Raw genomic sequence first — 22,652 nt, forward strand, 5'->3', positions numbered from 1 at the left:
GAACATGCAGCAGAAGCCAGCAACTCTGTAATAAACAAGTAAACGAACACAACAGTGAAAATGCTGGGTTATCTGTGGCCCTTCTTGTGCCCAAGCAGGGACACCCCTGGGGCCCCAGCTAAAATACAGGCTGCATCTGTTCAGCCTCTGTCGCCTCTTCACCGCAGCAGAACAAAGCAGACTGCAGCAAAAGCCACCCTACCCAGTGTCAGGTTACCCTGCAGAGATTGTTTGCACTGTGAGCTGGGCTCCAGTCCACCCCCTTGCCTCAGCCCGATGAATGAATTTGGGATGCCTAGCTGGGGAAGGGTGAGGCATGTAGAAGGGCTTCCTGTGAGAGACGATGGAGTGAATTGGAGAGGCTGTCTGGGAGAAGTGGGTGTCAGGTCATCCTGGCCAGCACTGCTCTCATGATAGGAATGAACAGGGGTGAGAGCCATTGAATTTGCCTTAACAGAGTGTTCTGCCACCAGCTTTGAGATCACGGGTCAATCCTTTCACTCACTGGACCACAGCTTTCCCATTTTTTGAAATGAAGGGGTCAAACTAGCTGTTGGCCATTCTCTTCATTTGACATTTTGGGCATAACTGGTCAGGGCAAACCTGTCCGTAACATAAAGAGAAGGAAGCACTTATGATTGGTGGAAGCCGGGATGGTTACAGAGCTGATTCATTTGTTTCCTAAAGAATCTGAAACTGGATGTGGAGGTTTCACGCATTGCTCCTACCAACTTGGCAAGCTGCTTTGCACACTGCCTGCCAGCCAGCAGCCTCAACTTGGACCAATCCGTTTCCCACATTACTGCCAGGGAGCTCTCTAAAGCACAGACACATGTGCTTGTGGCTTCATACTCTCCAAATGTGCTCTACTGCCCATCAGCTAAAATCCCAGCACGTGGTACCCAAGCCTCTCCTGGTCTGGCCCCAACCCACCCAGCCCTGCCCCCACCAGGTTCTCTCATAGGCCCTGCTCAAGGCCCAGCTAAATCTTATTTCCTAATCACAGAGCCTGGCAGCTTGTACACATTATACCTTCTGCCCAGGCTAGCTGTCCAGCTCTTATGTAGTCTTGTGGCCCAAAACTCGGCTTTTCCTTAGCGCTTTGTTCCTACCTCTAAATGGCAGTTACAGAGGTCATATCCACCTCTCCTTATAAATGAGGAGGCACTAACTATATTCTGGTCCACTTTGTACCTGACAGTGGCTGGACCTATGGATGGATTCAAGAAACACAATTGAAAATGACTTATCACAAGGTGACTAGATCACTGTGAATTGAGGTCCCAAACTGCAACTTCCCACTCAGACTGACCCCAAACACTTGAAAGAAATGATCTCAGAAAGTCTAAAGTAAATGATCGCAGCTAAAGACTTATTTAAACAACTGTTTTAAAAATATTCCAGAGGGAAGTACCTGATCTAGGCATTTCATAACAGTATCCTGCAAAATAAAAAATCCAGTGCTGCATCCCTATATACCTCCAACCATGTCTTCTGGGTTACAAGAGAGAAACGCTAACAAGGAGTAAAATCTGGCACCTCCACCTTATTAATATGTAAAAAGGCTGAAGTCACATCTGTGCAAGGATCTATTTTTAGTGGACCCTACATACTAAAATCCTAGCCTTGATCTCTTAAACTATCAAGCCTACCATAAATGTTTGATGATGAACAAGCCCATAAAAAGAAAATGCATAAAATGAATCGAGGGAGTCAATGCGTGCTCTGCCTTTTAATTACCGGTGGCTTCTGCTCCAGTCCTATTGCAGGCTGGGTGCAGGCAGAGAGAACGCATCAATAATTGGGGGAGCAGGGTGTGGGTACTGCAAACAAATGGGTCTAACTACGTTGTGACATATGTTCTAGAAGCCACATAGAAGTGGAGGAAAGAGTTGAATCCTTTCGATAGAGAAAGGGAAAAATTGAGATAAATAAAAGCGTTCAGGACACACAAGAGAATGTAGAACAGTCTTGTTTTATTACTTTTAAGTAATAAAGAGCCTTTTCCTTGCTTTTTTTGTCTTTTTTCCCTTTTTTCTTTTTTACAACATACATGAAGTTGTGAATCAGATGTTAGGGGATGTGGAGATGGAAGGAAAACTGGTGACATCACAATATTTTTACAACTTTACAACAAATATAAATCTGGGTTTGTTGCATCTACCAGTGTCTAGCAAGGGTGGAAAGCAAAGGCACACTCAGGTTTATGGACCCTCCTCCCCCATGGGGAACAAAAGAAAAAGGGAAAATACTTAAATGCAGATCAGCTCAATACCTGTGGGCATTTTAGGGTTAACACCGAAAGTGATGTGCTGTGGGATGCAGGGACTGGGGTACAAGTCTTGACACTGCTGAGGCATTGATACCCACACACGGAGACGAGAGCCGGTGCTGCACCTCAATACTCCTGGGAGTAAAGCTTGGGGAAGAAGGTAACAGGGTGTTATATACCCATCGCCTTCCTAAGTTCCACATTTCTAAAGAAAATAGAAGGGGAAAAACACTATTTCTAGCCAAGTTCACGGTTTTGGGGTACAGAGTTCATGGGAGTGAACATTGGTTCCACTAACAAACCAAAACAAAAACATTACACAAAAGCAACAGAGTCCTATCCTGACCTACAGCAAAACTGCAAGGGATGTTTGGAACAAAAGATTTTACACGTGCCCTTGCAACATACCGGGTCTCACTCTGATTATGGAGGCACCACTTTTCACTAGCCAATTCAAAATTACCCCCCATGGTCTTTTTTGAAAATTTTTTTTTGTTGTTGTTGTTAAAAGAGAAGACTAAACCCAGATGATCAAACTGGAAATAAAAAAGAGACAAAGAGACCACCAAATATACTGTTTCGCTGTTTAAAAAAACAAAAAAACCAATAACAATCAACAATGCTCACGGTTTACAGGGTTTACAGTATGTTGACAATTCTTTTGTTCTTGATAGAGTAAACAAAAGTCCCTTGTGTGTGCTTGAGCTAATGAAAACCAAGGGGAAAAAACACACGCCCCACCCCCTCCCCCTCCCAACAATAACAACAAAAGGATAAAGAAATAAAAAATTAAAAACCTTTGCCTCAGTCAGTGTTTTTGTAGCATCCATTGTGGTTGGCCTTGTCCTTGGAGTTACTCATTAATCACAGCAAGGACCAGCCTGCCTGCATCTATTTCCATGTCATTTCTTTGTGTGCATTGCACGTGTGTGCTGAGCACATGGCTTGGAGACTGCCCCCCACCCCCAGGTGCCTGCCCAACTTCATGCACCATGTTCTTCAGGCAGTGGACACAGCAGAAATGAGGGCTGGGGCATTAGTTCCTTTTCGGCTGGCTAATGAGGATATCATCACGTTGAAATGATCTGAGAATACAAGGGAAACAGGGAGCTCTGGAGAAAGGGGATTTGCCACCCACAACACTGGGGTCCATGCTTGACAGCACAGCCAAAAGGGTGGTTGGAGTTGGCACGACTAGAAGGAAGTGTGAATCGGAGGGTGTGGTGCTGCCCAGCTTTCCCAGGCTGCAGGATTACAACCATCACCACTGCATTCTTCTTCCATCTGTTAGACACTAATCTTCCAGAGGGCTGGAGTGGGGGTGGAGGGAGGGAGGGTTAAATAAATATCGGCATTTATTTCAAAAGGGGGAAAAGTTTATCATACTGACAGTTTACAAGTGTACACAACTCAGGGTGTAAGGCACAAATTTACATGTGGAAAACAGGCTATTCACAGATGTAACCCCACGAAAACCCCATGTGATCAAACCATTAATTTATGCAAGGTAGCAGCCAGCATATTAATTAATTCACACCATTGGTGGATTTTGTTTGCTGTCTCACATGCAAGGTGAAATGAGATGGCATATCACAAGCTGGTGCCTTCACAGAAAGTAGGAACCACTGACAAAGCCATGTTGGCACCAATGGGACAGGATGTGCCATTCTAAAAGTTCCTCTCCTGGTTGCTTTTAGAAGTTAGGATCTGGAAGGGCTTGTTTAAACTAATTACTTTTTTGCATGTTATAGGCCAGAGACCTAACAACAAATTAACTGGTAGATTTAAATAAATATTCCCCTCTTAAATTCTTCCTTTAGCTAGAGATCAAACAGTCCAAACACAAAGCTCAGAATTCCAGCTCCAACTTATTTACTCAGTGAATTTATTGTAAAAATAAAGAAACTCAATTATTCCAGTTAATGGATTTCACGTTAAATAGTTTAACTGTCAAGGGGCTTTCTGAAGAGCTGTTCAGAGAATGGGATGTGGAAGAGTCCTTTCCTTAAGGAAAAAAAGATGAACAATAAATAAAGAGTTACTTGCGTTAACGGTCACGTTATTTCATTAAAAGAGAGGAGCAGAAATCTATGACATAGTTGCCCAGCATGGCATTCATCTGCTAGAACAGAAAGCTGTAACACTGGTGGGCATTTCACAGTATCTGCGCATAGTAAACTTCTGCCATTGTTAAAGTCTGAGTTAGAATTATCAATGAATTCTGTGTTTTTTTGTCTTTTTAACTTTCATGATTTTTAAAAAATGTATTTGTGTTTTGCAGCCTGGAACGCCAGCCCGGTCGGGCAGCGCCCAGCGCAGTCATGGACACAATGTTGCAGTTGCTGTTCACGTGTGTGTGCGTGTGTGTGTGATGTGCGCGTGCACGCTTGCGGGCGCAGGCGCACACTTGGGGGTGGGTGAGTGGGTGAGTGGGTATGTGCTTTTGGCTCATGTTTGTGATGCTGATTGAAGTTTTCTCGTGAGTCCGACCTGCTGTAGGCGGTGGGGGAAGAGTGAAGGAAGAGAATGGAGGTGAGTCCCGCGTCGCAAACCTTCACCGAACCGCATGGCCCAATTTTCGGGAGTCCCCCCTGGCGTCCCAGCGGAGGACCCAGTGTCCCGGGCGCCGCTTGCGGCGGTCTTGGTCGGGTGGATACTCAGCGGCCGCGAACCTTGCCGAGCTGAGCGGGCTCCTCGCCTTTCCTGCTGGTTCGACCCCGACCCCTCCCCCTGGGATTATGTACACGCGTCATTGGGCTTCATGGATGTGGAAAGGGGGGCAAAGGAAGGTTTCGGGGGCACGTCCGGCTTTAGCGAAGGGGTGCGTTTCAGCCCCGCCCTGGTCAGTGAGTTGTAGGCATTGAGGCTTGGCTGCCTCGAAACAGTCACGGCCTGGCCAGAGGGCTGCGAGCTGTGCACCTGGATGGAGTCCACCCTCTGCGGGGCGGGGGGCGGGTTATCCCCCCGGCCAAAGCTCTGGTTTCTGGAGAGGTGGGAGGAATTGGAGGAGTTAGTATTGTTTCTTTTGAGTGTGGCGGCCTGGTGGCTTCTCGTGAGCGAGTTCGTGGGGTAGCTCCTCTTATAGTCAAGCCCGTAGGACGAGGAGTGGTGCATCTCTAGCCGCTTGCTCAGGCCATTCTGAGACAGGGAGGCTCCGGGAGGGCCCAGGGAGGCCTCCCGCTGGGGGACTTTGGGGGGCAGGCTGTCCAGGTTCTCCACCAGGTTCACGCCATGGTTGGGACTCTTGCTGCTGAGGTGTTCCTTGATGGTCTTATACTCCAGGGTGGCTGCCTGGTCCTCCAACGCCATCTGGGCCACCTCGCTCATTTTGGGCTGGTCCACGTACTCATGCTGGTAACCCTGCTGCGTGATGGGCAGCACCACCACGCTGGGGATGTGGCTGGGAGAGGCCCGCAGGGGAAGGTCCGTGGGGATCACAGGGGAGCCCATGGGGGGCATGTCCTTGGTGCAGGCGTTGATGAGGTTCTGGTTCCGTTCCCACTCGCGGCTACCGCGGCTGGGCTTGCGCTTCTGCTGCAGCGTCGGGGTGGACTCTGGGGTGGGCAGGGCGGCCAGGTCCAGGTGGTGCTGGTCAGCTTTGATGAGCATCTTGGCCGTGTTCCCAGGAGTGGTGAGTTTGCCATTGTGCATGAGTGGCGTGAGGATGGCCTCTGGCTTGGGGTCTTTGGACTGGGTGTCCCCAAAGAGGCCACTGAGCTTGGTGACGCTGCTCATGGAGCCGCGGCGCGAGTGGGTGAGCTCCTTCTCCTTGCGCTGCACCGACGACACGTCTTTGCGCCGGTGATCACAAACGCAATAGACGATGATGCCCGAGAAGACGGCCCCCATGACAAAAGCCAGAATGACCGCTATGGCTAGGAGGGTGACAGGAACGAGCTGGTCGTGGCCTTTGAGGTAACTTTCCCGAATCACTCCTGCAAAAGACACCGCATATGGTGTTAAGAAATGAAAGCAGACCGCGAGGCTTATTTTTGTTTGGCATTCACCCTGTTAATTAATAACAGTAATAAGTGACAATAGCACCTCTGCAGAACTTGTCTTCAAGGCGCAGCTTGCCAAACATTAACTAATTAACCCTCCCCACCCCATCCCCAAGTATGTAAATAGATTTCAAGCATTGCCTTCTTTGTGTCCTGAAAAAGTGTTGTTCCCTCTTTGAAGTACTCCCTGGAATATAGCAGTTTTTCCTTTCCAGAATTTACCCCCCTTTCCCTCTTGATCTTTTTTCAATCCTTGTCTTCCTAAAAGTGTGAGATATTTTGAATCTGTGGGAAAAGGCAACAATTTTATGCATGTTAAATGAACGAATCGCACACCACTCCAGCCCTTCCAGGGTGTTTACTGATGACTTCCTTGTAAGGCACCGTCTCTATCTGGAGAAAAGCTATGTTAGCATTTCGAGCAACTGGGGGAAAGGCAGTGTGTATCATTTATAGTGAAAGAGAACAGCAAAAGCTCACAGATTACAAATATTTATGCTGATTTTGCTTCACCTCCCCCCCAAAACACGCACAGAAAACCCCCACGCATGCTCAATTTCAGGTGAATATGCTGAGTATTTGAATGAAGCTCTTCCTTTACTTGAACTGAAAGAATATTTAGAAAAAGAGACCATTTGGGGCCCTGTAGTGGGTTTGAGAAGTGTCAGGTCTCATTATTACGGCTAGAGTTTGCTGCCATGGTGAGATTCTTCAGCAGAGCTAATCTCTTCAATTTAATAAAAATTATGTGACTCTACCCGTCAGTAATCTTACACTACATTAACCAAGAGGCTGTGTTTCAGAAGAACGTTGCTTTCCCTGTTCCTGTTTAATCAGCCACCAAGCTGAGAGACTCTAATCAAATGCAAACACCGACGCTTTTATTTTTTAATACGAAGTGAGAATACACATCACACTTGTCAGATCTTAAGTGCTCGATGCAGTAGCTAAAAAATAAAATCTCAAATACCTCAATTCCTGCCTCTGGAGAGTGAAAGAACAAGAATACATTAGAGGCTTTGCAAGGGTTGAGGAAATGTAAACACTGTTCCTATTATGGAAATGATAGTAGGACAGAAAATGTACCTTCTCTGGTCTCTGGAGACACGTTTTTCATCTACTAAATCAACTCTTTCTGGAATATGCTGAATGTCTTTTACTGGCAGATATCAGTGGCACAGAATTAGCACGAAATGAAATAAAAATCTCTACCTCTTCCCAAACCCACAACACCCAACCCTTAAACTGCTGAAATGCTTTGTGTGTCTCAGCTGAGACCCTGAAGAAAGGCAGCTTGGTCATGGGTCTTTCTGCTAAAATATTTCGATTTGTAGAGTGATGGTTTTAAAACTCAGGAACCTTGGCCTGAGAAAGAAAACATTCTCCTCCTCTTTGTGAACTGTCCTACTCCCCTCAATTGTGACATCACAGTTGGTTGCTGTGGAAATGTCTGTTTTGTGACAACCAGTTGTGACTTCAGGTGGGGAATAAATAGAAGCAGCAGATATCTCTTGGGAAACAAAAAATTCTATGATTAAACAAATGGTCTTGGAGTTCCTCTTGTGGCTCAGTGGTTAACGAATCCGACTAGGAACCATGAGGACTCGGGTTCAATCCCTGGCCTCGCTCAGTGGATTAAGGATCCCGTGTTACCATGAGCTGTGGTGTAGGTTGAAGACGCGGCTTGGATCCCACGTTGCTGTGGCTGTGTGGTCTAGGCTGGCGGCTACAGCTCTGGTTAGACCCCTAGCCTGGGAACCTCCATGTGCCTCCGGGGTGGGTGCAGCCCTAGAAAAGACAAACAAAAACAAAAATGAAAACAAATGCTCTTGGTAGCGAAGGGCAGGGGAGCCACTTCACCCCAGGGAGAAGATGGTTAAGATACTGAATAATTTCCAAATGTGACACTTGTCAAATATTTCTACATTTATCTGTGTGAACTTTTAGGGGTAGAAACTGAGAAGCAAAAAACCAGCAGGAAATTCAGCTACAACTTGCACTTTTTGTGTTGTGAAACTCCCCAAACAGTGAGGGGTCTAGCATCCAAATATATTTTAATACCTCGTCACCAAGGAACTGTGCTAATGAAAAATTCTTCCTTAAATTCGCATTTCCTCGTAATGCTAAAATAGCAACTGATTTTCTTTCAATTGTGATTTTGTGTGGGGCTCTATGGCACCACCCACATATAATGGCCCAAAAATGTACCCCTGTGAATACCATGGGTTTAATGTCACTCATTGACTTGATGATGTTAGTGGGGTGTAACACAGGCTGGCCCCCACCAATGTGGGTATTAAACCTTGTCATAGCAATGGGTATTTTATGGATCCCTTCCAGCCAACTGTGTATATGGGGGCTGCATCTTCTCTATAAATTTTGGTGGGTAATTATCTACAACTGACTTGGGCATTTTTATGATTTAAATTACCGGCTCAGCTTAAGAGGAGCATAGAAAGGGTAAGGCTAGAGTAGAGTAAGGCCAATCCATTTGTTTCATTTATTAATTGGGGAAATGCTAACAATTTTAAAGTTTATTCAGTACTTCTTGACTTTTAGCTCCTGAATAATCTTTCGTGGCTGAAGATCCTTGGCTGTCTTAGACTCATGGACTCCGCTTGCTCTTTCACTGGGAAAAACTCTTAGTGATGACATTTGAGTTAAGGTTTTAGGTTGTTAACAGATTAAGCAGGGTCTGACCTTTGAGAAAAACAGTGCCTCAGACAGCTTTCTCAGGCTCATTTTGTTATGTAAATAGTGTTCTTAAAAATCTTTCTGCATTTCTTCAGCTTTGAGGTTTCTCCCATGAAGCAGGTGGCTTCCCTCATCTCTTGTGCAGATTCAGAAACCCCATGTCCAAGGTTAGAAACAGATCAGAGATTAAGTTGAAAGCAAAGTCAAGATAAGACATTAAAAGTTATTTTTGGAAAATGCCTTCCAGATTTAAAGCTTTCTGCTTATGTCATGAAAAAGGGCAAAGCAGCATCATGGAAATGATTAAATCAACCCTGGGCCATTGGTCACTGTGAAGGATTGAACACACCAGCTCTGTCAGTGAGGCCGGGGGTGGGTACTGCAACACTAGAGATCTCCCAAGGCCTGGGGTTTGAGGCTCCCACTCACTGCTGGTGACCTTTTGACACATGACTCAGCATCTCTGGGCCTCGATTTTTTTCATCTGCAATGTGGGTTTACCACAATCTTAATGCCTGACTGGGTAGTTAGAAGAATCAGTGGTGGTACTGAATAAGAAAGAACATAAGTGCAGTAGTTGGCCGGACACATCTAAAGGTCAGAGGAAGCCACGTAAGAGAAGTGGTGGGTTAGTAGCTGACAGAGGGCTTAAGAGTAAGTCACAGCTGCTCCCTTAGAGTCCCTTTGCTCTAGGTCTCTAGGGGACAGGGGTGGACCTGTTGTTCCCAACTCCAAGGCTTGGGCTGTCCAAGTGTTGTCAAAGGGGTGATGTGTCATGGCAACGTTCCAGAATGTTTACCTCTGTTGCAGGACCACCTACAGCTCCTGAATTTTGAAATAAGTAAAACAGCAACAGTGGGGAATGTTGAGGCAAACACAGTGATTATAGTTAGATGGCTGGTCAGGTAATCATCCTGCAGTCAGCTCCTTGAGGGCAGAACCCTATTTTACATGCATTTATCATTCCCACCATCCCCGTGCACTTTAATAAGTGATTCTGAAATAAATGGGTTTCAATACATTGTAGAGACATTTTTAATGGACTTCTAAACTGGTGTCATTTCAACTGACTATGTATAACCTTGCTTCTCAAGTCACAGAAACAAGTTATACCTCCAGTCATGTAACGGAATATAATCCCACCCACATCCATTATAAAAAGAAGTCTATGAAGGTGTTCACTGTGTATTCAAAATAATAAGATAAACTTTTTTTAAAATGAGAAGACGTTTGCTCTGGGATAATCGCAAAAGAGAAGATGAAGGTAAATGGGTTATTTGTAACACCTGAGTGCTCCGGTGGACTTGACTAATTCACAACAAAGGCATCTTTGCAAAGGGCACAGGGCTGGAGCTGGACCAACATCATTCCTTCGGATGGTTTATGGAAAGCCCGAGGAAGTGGAAGGGCCTTTGTAGGGTGCTGTCCTTACTCCCCAGGTATCCCCATTGTAGAGCGGGGAAGTTGGCTTCTCCACCCTGGGATGTTGAAATGCCTTCTTCTACCAACCCCTGGGCCTTCTGCTCTCACAGACTGAAAATGGGGCATTAGCAATGAGAACAGCATCTGAAAAACCCTTTGCATTGATTCATTAACCGCCAGCTATTTCTCACCAGTCATGAGGTGCTAAATGGTTATTCTTTCCACCTTCCTATTGCAGGAAGCAAGACACACATGGCTTAGAGATTTCTCTGAAATCATGCCTTAAATTGGCAGAACTGAGAAAGAATAGGATCTCGACCATGTTTTTTTTGTTTGTTTTTTTGTTTTTTGCTTGAGGTGAGAGAGTCTTCAGATGCTGGAGGGATGCTGGGAGGAGGTCTCAGAGAGGCAGTTTGAAGCTATTTTAGAGGCTGAGGCAACGAGAAGATTATGAACACCTCAACCCTCTAGGCCCCGAAGTGGGTAGCTCAAAATAAGAACAATTAGAAGCAGTATAGTAAGAGGAAGGCCAGCGCAGTTCTGATTTTTCCTTTGATGACTATGTCAATGCATTTTGAAATTTCCGACATCAGAAACTCTTTATTTGGATAATGGTTTCTGGTAACCCTGGGTTCTCTACTGTTGCCTCCAGTTTGTATCGGGAGCCTAGCGCCAGGCTCTGGGACAACATACCTCAGAAAAGATGCTCTCCTATCTCCAGATTGGATTGTGATGCCTTTGATGCTCTGACCATCACTTTCCTGGACAAGGAAGGGTTTGGCTCCAAGCAAGCATTTACTGAGTGCAGATGAAAGCACCATGCCAGGTGTTGGCAGAGACAAAGGTGAAGGAGGTACAAACCCTGTGATCTAGTAAGGGAGAAGGCAGGCGCATACCCAGGCACGGTACCCAAAGTGCGGAAGCACCATGAGACCCATCGCTTCTACTTGAGTGTGAATGGGCACAAGCTTTATGCAGGAGATGGTATGAGACCTAAGCCTTAAGGTTGCATAGGATATCAGCTGGCCTGGAGAGAGCAGCAATAACCAGTGATGGCAAGGAGGAGGTTCAGGGAAAGGCCAGTGGCCCACCTCCCTTCTGGTCTCCTTTGCTTCAGGCACCTCTCTGCTGCGTTCTCATTTGCTTCTGGGCTTTCACACAGGCTGTTCCCTCTGCCTGGAGTGGTCCTGCTCACCTCCCATCCCTCTGACCTTCTCCTTTAGGTCTCAGCTTAAATGAGGAAGGCTTTTTCACCTTCCTCAGGCCAGATTAGCTCTTCCTTCTGTCAGTGTCCCCAGAGGTCTGCACCTCTCTGTTCTAAAATCAGCACTCTTAGGATACTTGCTTTCTGTTTGTTTTTTACACCTAAACTGCTCCAGACATTTCCAGGAAAGAGAGATTTCCTACTGAATCCCCAGGCTTAAAGGTGCTCAGTAAATAGCTCTTAAATAAATAGTAAATGGATGCATGAACGAATGAGTATTTGCAGAGGAAAAACAAGAGTGAGAGGTAAACACCATTTGGAAGCAGGCTGTGAAAAGCCTTGAAAGTCTTAAAAAGACATTTAGAAGATGTGTCAGTTTTGGAAGGAAAGTTACTGGTTAATTTACCTGCAATTTCAAGGGTCTTCTTGCCTGTGAAAGCCGACTTTCAGCTTATTCTTTTCCTGTTGCATCTGCTATTGAAAAATTACAGGCCTCAGAGTACCTTTGCATCAAAAGCACATTAAGTCTTCCTGAATTTATTATTATTTTAAAAATTAAGATCTGTCTTCAACTATACTTATCTTATGCATCATAGAGAAATAGCTGGAAGATTTTATCTGTCCTATCAAAAAGTGAAGGAAAACAGACAAGTAAAAAACATGAAATCTACTGTACCTATTAAACTAAGCACCAAGGAAGTGCCCTACCCCTCCCTACCCCAATTACCTTGCTGGGTATGTGAGACCTGAGGTAGCCAGTACCTTGAAATGGTTAAGCACACACTTGCCCCCCTCGGCCGTGTTCACTGGACTGCCGTTTCAGAGCCGCTGTGATATGATGGATGTGTCTGTCTCCATAGTGAAGTGATTAATAGGCATCTGTGTAAAGCAGACCCGGTGACCACAAAGACAACAAAGCCTCTCTGTGTCCTTTAGAGAAATTTGCAGAGGCAAAAAGGAGGATGGACGTTTCCTCCGCTGCAATAGCCAGAGCGGGGTTCGTGTTGGGTCTGAGAGCTAAGAAAGATGGCAACACACCAAGAAAAGCCCCAGAGTGAGATCCCCTAAAAATAGACTCTTGATTCTGCTTTATAGTAAGACAAGCCTGTAATTTCCTTGAAATCCTCCTAACAACTTGGGTGAATGGAATCTAACAACCCAATTTTTCTTGTTTGAAAATCTTATTGCAACAAAATGCCAGCCTCACAGTCCTGCAAGGCAGTATGAATGAATGAACTAATCACGGGCCAAGCATCACGGCCACTAACCACAGAGGGCCCGCTGTAATCCCTATTAGGCAGAGAAGAAAACAAGTAGGGGAAAAACCCTAACTGGAGACAATTTATCCTCAAAGCCACACCCCAGCCCATGGAGATGACCACACGGAAAGTGCGGTGGGAGCTCTCTGTGGTTATCTGGGCAGGAAGCAGCCTTCTTCTTGTCTTACGGCATAATGTGAACCAGATGGCTTAGAAATAAACTGAACCGCCAGCAGCCATGGAAATGGGCTCAGAGTTTCTAACTCAAACTTTCCTTTTTCTTTTCGTTTCAATTTTTTTTTTTTTCCTTTTTTTTCCTGGCAGGCTGAAGTTAGGTACTGGGAGGGGCTGTGGTCTTCAGGATGTATCAAGTTAATGACAACTGTGCCAAAGTAGAGGCAGCTTCCTGGCTGTTTAATATCCTCAGTTCAGAAGCTATTTTAAAACTCCCATGTTGAAATAATGCTGACTGTGGTTGTCTGCAGATGAATCCACTTCCAGTTCTATCACCTTTGAAATTGATGCGTTTTGGTTTGTTGATGAGATGCCATCCCAGGGAGAATGAGCATGAAACTCGTTCCATTTCATATTTTTTGGAGGAGAAACAGCTTTACTTTCCTCCCTGTGCCACCAAGAGTGCTGGGCTCACTGTTCCTCTGCTCGACTCTTCTGCACTTGGCCCTGGCAGCGCTGCACCGAGAGCAGCGGTAGAGGTCTGGATGGGGGGTGATGATGAGAGAAATTTTAATGGCCCAGCTCTGGAATGTTGATCTCTGGTTCCTTGTGTTAGAGCTGTCACTGTCTTTGTAAAGGTAATGGCTATTTTGTAAAGGTAATGGTTTATTTTCCTTCTTTTTGAGGCTTTCTTTCTAATAAGACTAGAAACCCAACATCTAAATAATTTTTGAAACCAGACAGAGCATTTCTATTTTCCAACTTCCTGGTCCTGTCTTCTTCCTTTGGTCTCTTATGAGACATCAAAGCTACACAATAGAGAAATGGATCTCCTTACAAAATTGTGAGATTCAAGTGGTTCTTTGGATTATTTACAGTGCTTTGATTTTTTTTTTCCCCTGTGCAAAACAAAGATAAATAATAGGTTTGTTTGAATGCTCCTAAAACTGACAACTTAAACCTGCTAGAAATACTAGTTCTTGGGATCTGGGTTACTGATGAGGCTGGATGTTTCTGGTGAAGAACATAAATTTGAGGTCATAAAGATCTGGATTTAAGCCTTAGAACTGTAACTAACAGGCTCTGTGACCTTGGGCAAGTCACTCAGTCTCTTAAGTCCCAGTAATGTTGGCTATGAGATGAGTGTGGTAAAGTTTAAATTAATGAAGGCATGTACAGAACACATATTATTGCTCCATTAATAATATAAAGGAAATGTTTCTAGAATTTCTGACAAGTTACTTGCCTTCTACATGGTCCTGCAGAGACTACTTTAATACAGCACTTTGGCTGGGTTTACTTGTGTTAGCCGAGATTAGAAATATGAGAATTTAAAAATGTAACAGAATCTTAGAAAGTGACCTAGAATAAGATAGCCTGTACAATTTGCCAAGTGTTCTAAGTCAGTTTTAGTATCAGCATCACCAGAAACTTGTTTTGAGATACACATCCTTGAGTCCTGCTCAGACCTTCTGGATCAGAATCTCTGGAGATTGGGTTCAGAAATTTGTTTTAATAAGGCTTCCAGATGATTTGTGTGCTCCCTAAAGCTTGAGGAGCCCTGCCCTAAATGATGCTAATAATAAGCCAGAAAACATTATCAAGGTGTTTCCTTTAAAGTCCAACCCAGACACCACTGAGACAGTGTGTGAACAGACTTTGAAAATTATTTAGAAAAAAAATAAATAAATGCAGTCTTCCTTGAGGTTCAAAGGATGAGTCTTTAAGTGGCTCTCATGTATGACATTTTGTTTACTGCGGTTGCCATATTCTGACAAAGAATACAAAATTAATGTGATTTTATTGGAGAACCAAACAAATCGCCAACACTCCCCTTGGTACCTGACAAAAGCCTGACACATGGCCTGAAGCATTGTGCCACTACTTCTATAACAGAATCAACCAGTTTGCTAGAGCCAAAGGCTGCTGGCAACATCCCTGTGGTCTGTTTGTTTTCCCCTGCATAAAGGGGAATTTCTGATGCTCCTTATCTCTGTCCCAGGGGTCATCCGGTAGTGACTGGTACTATAGAACCCAGATATGTCCTACATTGGGTCAGCCTGGTCAGGGCTGGGTCGCTGGGACAGAAGAAGCAGAAGTTTAGTAGGAACTACTGAACAGAGCAGTCTCCTTTAAAGCGTGCGTCTCATATCACCTTGAAATCAGGTCCACAAATAGTGCACAGCCATCAAGCAACATTTGATGATGGTTCAGGGGGTCTTTCCCCCTACCTCTATGTGTTAAGAAAAGAGGATGAGACACTCAGGAAGATGCTTTTCCTTTCTTTTTTGAAGGAGGGACCTGGGATCATGTTTCACTCCCCAGATTAAGTTCCTGCTTTACATTAATAAAAATGCCTCACACAACAGTGCACTCAGCAGAGCTCTGTGCTTACACATCTGCTGAGTTGAACTGAATCTGCAAATCCTGTAGAATTATATAAGATTTTAAGTTACATTAAATTTCTGCTGTGTGCTCTTTAAATCGTGGTGTGCAAGACCCATCAGCACTTAGGGTGTATTTATTACCTTAACAAATGTCAGATGATTGTGTCCAGTGTTATCTATTATTTATGAATAACGAGAGGCTGTAGGACTGGAAATGACAAGCTCTAATAATCCAAAAGGTTAGGCCTAATGCAGTTTGCTGCCCTGTAAATTTCTTGACATCATTTTCCCTCCTGATAAAGCATTGTCAGTGGTGACTGTACTGAACTTCCACTATTTCCTTGCAGCTCGTAATGACTGCCCTTGCCTTCAGTGAAGAAATGGAGTTGCAGATACATAATTGAGAAAGAATGCATCTTTTAAAAAATATGACATTGAAAAATAATTGCATTGGGGAATTCCTATTATTCCATTAAAAAGGAATCTCTTTACAGAGATAGTTCCTGGGCTATAGACATGCAACAGCTTAAGAAATACTAATTAAGGATGGTGACGAACCTTCATGCTGCTGTAGTTAGCTTTGTGACTCCAGTGAAGAGCCCAGTGTATGTGAATTTATCCATCTATATTTCACTGGTTGACTCCTCGGCCTTTCTAAAACTAAGGTGCTGGGGAGTTCCCATTGTGGTTCAGAGGAAACAAATCTGACTAGCATCCATGAGGATGCAGGGTCTATCCCTGGCCTTGCTCAGTGGGTTAAGGATCCTGCATTGCTGTGAGCTGAGGTGTAGGTCACAGATGTGGCTCAGATCCTGAGTGGCTGTGGCTGTGGCATAGGCCAGTGGCCACAGCTCCGATTCGACCCCTACCCAGGGAACCTCCATATGCTGCCAGTGCCCTCCCCCCTCAATAAAATAAAATTAAGGTGCTGGGAGATTGACATGTGGTTCTTGCCGATCTGCCCAGGCTGGCAGTTGCAGTCCACATGCTCTGCAGGACTTTACTGTACCTGCACAGTCTGTATCTCCCGAGGACTGGCAGTGGGTATAGCGTTTCTGTCCTGTCTTCTTTCTCTCTATAGCAGTGGCATGAATTTCACATTCGCAGCAACTTGCAGCTTTTGAGGCCATTCTCGTGTATAATGTCAAGAAAAGAGAAGTGGTCCTCAAGAAATCTCCTGGCTTCCATTTTTTTGGCCTTGCTAGACTGTGTCTGTGGAGTAGCAAGGTTTGCAAAGTAAAACTTGTAACAAGCATTTTTTTTTAACTCCAAGAAATGAGGCTATGAAAAAGTTTTGAGACAAAGCTAGTATTATTTTTCCATTATTACACATGCTCCAAAATACACATTGACTCCTCACAATTTTATTATTAGGACAAAAACAAATTTTAGATGAACACAGTGCAGTTGAACCAATTAAAGAGCAAATTTTTAACTACACCAGATGTTCAGTTAATACACTCATGCTTAACCTAGTCCCTGTCGTCCTTGAAAATTCCATTAAGCTGTCAGAAAACTTTGTCGTGTGTGAGTTTTTGTGCAAAAGGTAGGAGAGAACAGGAAAAAAGAGACCGAAGGAAAAGGGTGGGGGTAAAATGAATTCATGTCAAGGGTGATGTGGCTTGAAAAAGTGGCTACAGATTAAAATAAGAAGCACTTCTAGAAAGTGAATTGATTTTTTTAAAACACCCCGTTTAAGTTGCTGATTTTAAAAGAAAAAATTAAAGTCTCTATAATTATAATTTAAGTCCTTCATTTTTTAGAGAAAATGATGTTAAGAGAAAAGCTTTAATTGGTATCTCTAGAAAAGAAAATTCAAATATTGGTGTGTAGATTCAGGCAGGCAGGGAGATGAAACAGCTTTCTACATGGCTGACATTTCCCTTTTTTTTCCTTCTACCCTTTCCACAATAATCTCATCAAGACCTTAGATAAATTCAGCAAGTTGTCAAGAGGATACAAAATTAATTAGATCAAATCTACATCTCTGCCCGCACTGCTGAAAGAACAATTACAGCCGACCACGTGGGCTTCTCCACGTGCTCCCCACCCCCACCCCCCTCGGGCTCACAGGGAAACTTCTGGGTCCTCCAGCAGAGAGCCAAGCCCCTGACCCACTCACAATAGATCATTTTCCTCAGTGCCTCAAAAGAAAAGCCAGAGGCTATAAATAGATTCCTTTTCTGATAGGTGATAATGCCATGTTAATACAGTAAAAGTCAATGGTGCCACCCAGGATTATATTATCTTTTCTTTCTCAGTCTCCCCTGATTTCAAAGTCTGTGCTGGCTGAAAAGTCTACCCTGTGCCATGCACCCCACTTTGAACTAAAGTGATAGAGAAGGCCAGGTCTGGAGCTGAGCTTGCAGGGGCTCCATCTAAGCTAGAGCTCTTAGCTTGGTAGGGAACATCCACAGCAAATGCCGGTGATGTGCAGAAACACACTTTAGATCCAAAACTGGTGTAAAATTCCATTTTCCAAACTTACTGTGGATATATAATTAATAGCCTAATATGATCGAGTGATTAATTTATGGTCGGTCAGTCTCCTGATCTTTGTCTTTCCTTCCCTTCCACTCACTCATCATCCTTGCTCTCTCTCTGTCTACGGCTAAAGCCAAAACCCCTTAGCATGACTTCGAAGGCTCCAGAGTAGCGTTTCAATTTCATTTCCCTCTTTAGCCCTTTATATACTTTTCTTACTCTCAGACTTTGCTCTGCCCCATTGCTAGCTTGGAGGTCAGCTGTGTGTACGTCTTGCTGAATGGCAAGCTCCTTGAATGCAGGGCTTATATTGAATGAGATGAGTATGTACTGTAGCAATCAGCATAAAGTTTACACATAGCACATGTTTGCTGAATGTCTGTTGAATGCATGAGGAGAGAGATGAAGGAAGGTTGCCATTTGCCTTTCTTTGAGACTAGGGTTATTGTCACCATTACTGAATTTTCTGTTAACTGTTATTTTCTAGTGCTCTCTGGATTCTGGTTCACCTCCTTCAAAGTCATGGAAATGAGAAATGGAGGAGGAAAAAAAAAGGCAGCCATAATTATTAAAAGAAGAAAAAAAAATTCCGTATAGTTTACATAACAGTTGCTAAAAACCTAAGGTTAAATTAACATTAGAAAGAAAAAAAATCATGCCCTTGTTTAGGAACAGTTTGATTTCTGAGCCTTCTTCATTTAAAAGTGGCATTTGAAAGTCTGCTTTCAGTGATAATTTTTTTTTTTCTGGTATATTTGTCTTTTTAAGGCTGCACCAGTGCCACATGGAGGTTCCCAGGCTAGGGGTCCAATTAGAGCTGTAGCCACTGGCTATGCCACAGCCACAGCAATGTGGGATCCGAGCTGCATCTGTGACCTACACCACAGCTCATGGCAACGCTGGATCCTTAACCCACTGAGCGAGGCCAGGGATTGAACCCGAGTCCTCATGGATACTCATCGGGTTCACTAACTGCTGAGCCACGATGGAAATGCCACTGATAATTTTAAATTAATATATTTCACACACATAAAACTTTTAGTGATAATTCTCTAGAATTAAGTATAATGGAAATATTTTTCAAAATTTCAATGAAATTTTTACATTAATTCCTCTTACATGGATTATTCTAGATTTTCTAAGAGTTAAAAGGCAAATGTCATCTAGCAATTAGATCTTATATACTCACTGAGTAAGTTATCAGCACCCTCTTCAGTAGCATTGCCAGGTAGCAAATAAATAAATGAAACTCCTGGTTAAATTTTAACTTCAGATAAATAATAATGTTTTAGTATAAGTATATCCCAGGCCATAGGTGGGGCATACTTAACACTAAAAAAATTATTCATGGTTAATCTGAAATTCACATTTAACTGAGCACTCTGTATTTTATGTAGCAGCCTTACTCTTCTACCCCCCAAAATGGGCCTCTAATGGTTCCCACAGATATTCTTTCAACTGACTCTAAACTTTTGGAGGTTAAAATAGTTTAACAGAGTGTAATAAAAATAATACTAAACATTTATGGTGCAGGTATAGCACACTTTACAAATTTAAGAATATACTGCCTTTTTAAATTTCAAGAATTGTATCTTGTGTTTTTCATTATCAGCAACCACAAGAACTAAGATGCCAAATGTCTTAGGAACTTTGAAGAATACCTTTCCCTAACTCTCAAAACCAGAAATAAGTGAACTCCACTTCAAAAGGGTTTTTGGAACAGCAGTAGTTAGTTCCCATTACTCCTCATCCCTTGGGCCTGACCATGTATGTTCCTGCCTGGTTCACTAGATTGTCATTGTCAGGTGGGAGCTGGAGCCCTTTGTCCCCCCACCATAGTCCCCTTCCCATCAAACAAAACCCCTTTTCACCCCTGCCTCTGAGTTCTCTTGCAAGACTATCCTGTTCTACCAGCACATTTAAAAATGGTTGTGATACTTTAGCTTTTACTAATAAAAGCTATACACATTACCATAGAGTTATTTTTTTTGTGTGTGTCTTTTTAGGGCCGCACCTGTGGCATATGGAGGTTCCCGGGCTAGGGGTTGAATTGGAGCTGTAGCCACTGGCCTACACCACAGCCACAGCAACATGGGATCCTTAACCCACTGAGCAAGGCCAGGGATCAAACCCGAGTCCTCATGGATACTAGTCGAGTTTGTTAACCACTGAGCCATGATGGGAACTCCTGGAGTTGGTTTTTTGAAATAATGCCCAGGCTGTTCAAAAAGAGGCTGAGTTTGTCAGTATTTCCACAAAAATTTTAAATGTGTCCTGTGCCATGTATACCTCACCTGCCTCATCCTCCTGTCAGGTGCTGTAATAATGGAACGAAAGGGGAGGACTAAAGAAGAGCGGCTGAGAAACTGTTTCCAAGTGCTCTGTCCTTGAAGTATTTAGCCAAGTTGTCTTCAGTTGTCTAGTATCTTTTTCTAAGGTCTGCTGTGCCCAGTTTTGCCTTGTTCACAAAGACAATAGTGGTCATAAAGGCTTTTTGGTGCATTTTTGCATCTGTGTGCTTCATCTGTCTCGCAGTTTTGATATTTCTTGGACAGGAACTATGTCTATCTCCAGTATAGCCTCTAACTCCTTATTGGCATCCGATACTGCGCTTTGAAGCCAGTAATAAATTTTGCTTGAAGACTCCCCAGAAAACATTGTTGTTATGTTAATGTTACTGAAGAAGTGGCAGAGAAAATGCAGTCCAAATTTAGGAGTTAGGAGAAGAAGAGAAGCTTACTTTCCTTCAGTTATTACCATTGTCAGTAGTACTTTTCTCTGGACATAAGATCACCTGCATATGACTTGATAGGGCCAAGAAATCCCTTTGCCCGTTGGGAGACCTGAGATGCTTTAAAATCCTTCCTCCATGAGATTTTAAGCATTGCAGATTGTTAAAATGAAAAAGCAGTTGAGCTAGGCTCTGTGACCAAATATACTCTCTTAAAAGGGGATGTCTTAGCCTTTCATGAAGAAAGCCTGGCTCTGAGGGTTTGGGACTCAAAAGAGGTAACGCTAGAATGAGAGGAAAGGGAAAGAAAGGACAAGTGAGGTTACTGCCAGGCCAGGCGAACACGCTTTCCTACAGCTAGGGGAAACCCAGCAGGATGCAGAAGTGCTGGAGGTGAGCTTTCCCTGGGCCACAGTTTGGGAAGTGACAAGCTGCAGGCTGCACTTAGTTGCTCACCGCTGGTCTGGAGGAGCATCTCGCCAGATGCTTTACAAGCCTAGAACGACTAATTGCTTTTTAGTCTAGATCCATTTTACTCTAAATTCCTACCTGAACAAACATCTCCTCCGCAACCACAAAGCTCAGTAGTCAGTAAGAAGGCAGTAGAGCCATTATTCAGTCTTGTTCTTCCAAGTGCTGGGAGCAAAGTTTTGGTAGTAATTTAATCCTCACTGGATTCTTTTATTTTTAGTTATTTGTATTTTTGTTATCTTTTTAGGGCTGTACCCATGGTGTATGGTGGTTCCCAGGCTAGGGGTTGAAACAGAGCTGCAGCTGACGGCCTACACCACAGCCACAGCAACACTGGATCCTTAACCCACTGAGAGAGGCCAGGGATCAAACCTGCATCCTTATGGAAACTAGTCAGATTCGTTTCTGCCGAGCCACAAGAGGAACTCCTCACTGGACTCTTTCAATTACGCCAGGCCAGAGATACCAAAACTTTAGTCATCAACTACCAATGCTACAATTGTAGTGAAATCAGTGAGTCTCACCTACCATGTTATTTGCTTTTGGCCTTTCTGGATCCCTATACTTCCTGTATTAGTACTGACTTAATATTTTATTTAAATTACCTTTAAAATGTGTTTCAAGTGGAGACCTTTTAATTACTGTAAATGGAAAAAAGGGTCACTTTTCAGAGGTAGAAGGTAACCATAAAAACACAATTAACTGAAAACAAAACAGTGTTTGTTCCAGCTAGCTCCAGCTGCATGGCAAAGCACCGAAGCTGAAGCTTGTTCTTTCTTGTCAGAAAGAGATAGCAGCAAGTTTCAGAACTTGTTAAGAAGAACACACCAAACTAAGACTTCTGCCTTGATGTGACCAAGAAGACAGAGAAATGCAAAGGGCATTAAATGCACCACATGGTTCCGTATTCTTGAAGGCGATTAATGCCTCTGAGCCATCTCCAATTATAGAAGATGTGCCACATCCTACTTGGAGGCTGTGATGCATTTGAGGAATAAATAGTTGACTGCAAAGAGGACTGCTGATAAATTCTGAGATTTATACAGTTGTGTTCAGTATTGTTATGAAGTGTGGACAGTATACTCATCTTCCTTTACAAACTTTATGAATCTCACTGGAATATGATTTCCAAAACTGAATATTGCTTACAAAACAGCTTGTACATTGATTAAAATATATTCAGCCTTTGCTGTACATTTAAGCTTAAATTATTCACTTGATCTCTTTCAATTCTGTTTCTGCACCTTATCCTCATCTGTAATGAGCAAATCTTCTTGACTAAATGTAATAATGTGGTAATATCTTGTTTCAAACATTTCCCCAAATATATAAGCATGCTATAGTTCTGATGTTTCCAATCAAATGGGAACATCTTTGTGGACGTTGACTATTTCATCAGTCTTCTGAGAGCTCATAAGAATTCAATAAAATAAAGTCTGATGTAGGAGGTTTTCTTCTGATCTGGTTTATTCTTGTGTCCTAGAGGCAGTGGTCCGCATTTACATTAGATGCTTGGGCTACACGGCTCTCTTGGCAGATCTTTCCATGGCTAA

At 43.5% G+C, this 22,652-nt stretch overlaps 1 protein-coding gene across 4 annotated transcripts in view; it reads right to left on the minus strand.

Moving 5' to 3' along the window:
* SEMA6A (semaphorin 6A) overlaps positions 1,960 to 22,652 on the minus strand; it is a 127,503-nt gene continuing 106,810 nt past the window's right edge. For all 4 annotated transcript variants that reach the window (XM_005661593.3, XM_003354246.4, XM_005661592.3 and 1 more), the window contains one exon: positions 1,960 to 6,207. In XM_005661593.3, the coding sequence (XP_005661650.1) occupies positions 5,009 to 6,207 (1,199 nt within the window). In that variant the 3' untranslated portion in view covers positions 1,960 to 5,008. The remainder of the gene's footprint in view (positions 6,208 to 22,652) is intronic.

This window comes from Sus scrofa, chromosome 2 (genome assembly GCF_000003025.6).
Source record: "Sus scrofa isolate TJ Tabasco breed Duroc chromosome 2, Sscrofa11.1, whole genome shotgun sequence".
In the NCBI taxonomy this organism is placed as follows: Eukaryota; Metazoa; Chordata; class Mammalia; order Artiodactyla; family Suidae; genus Sus; species Sus scrofa.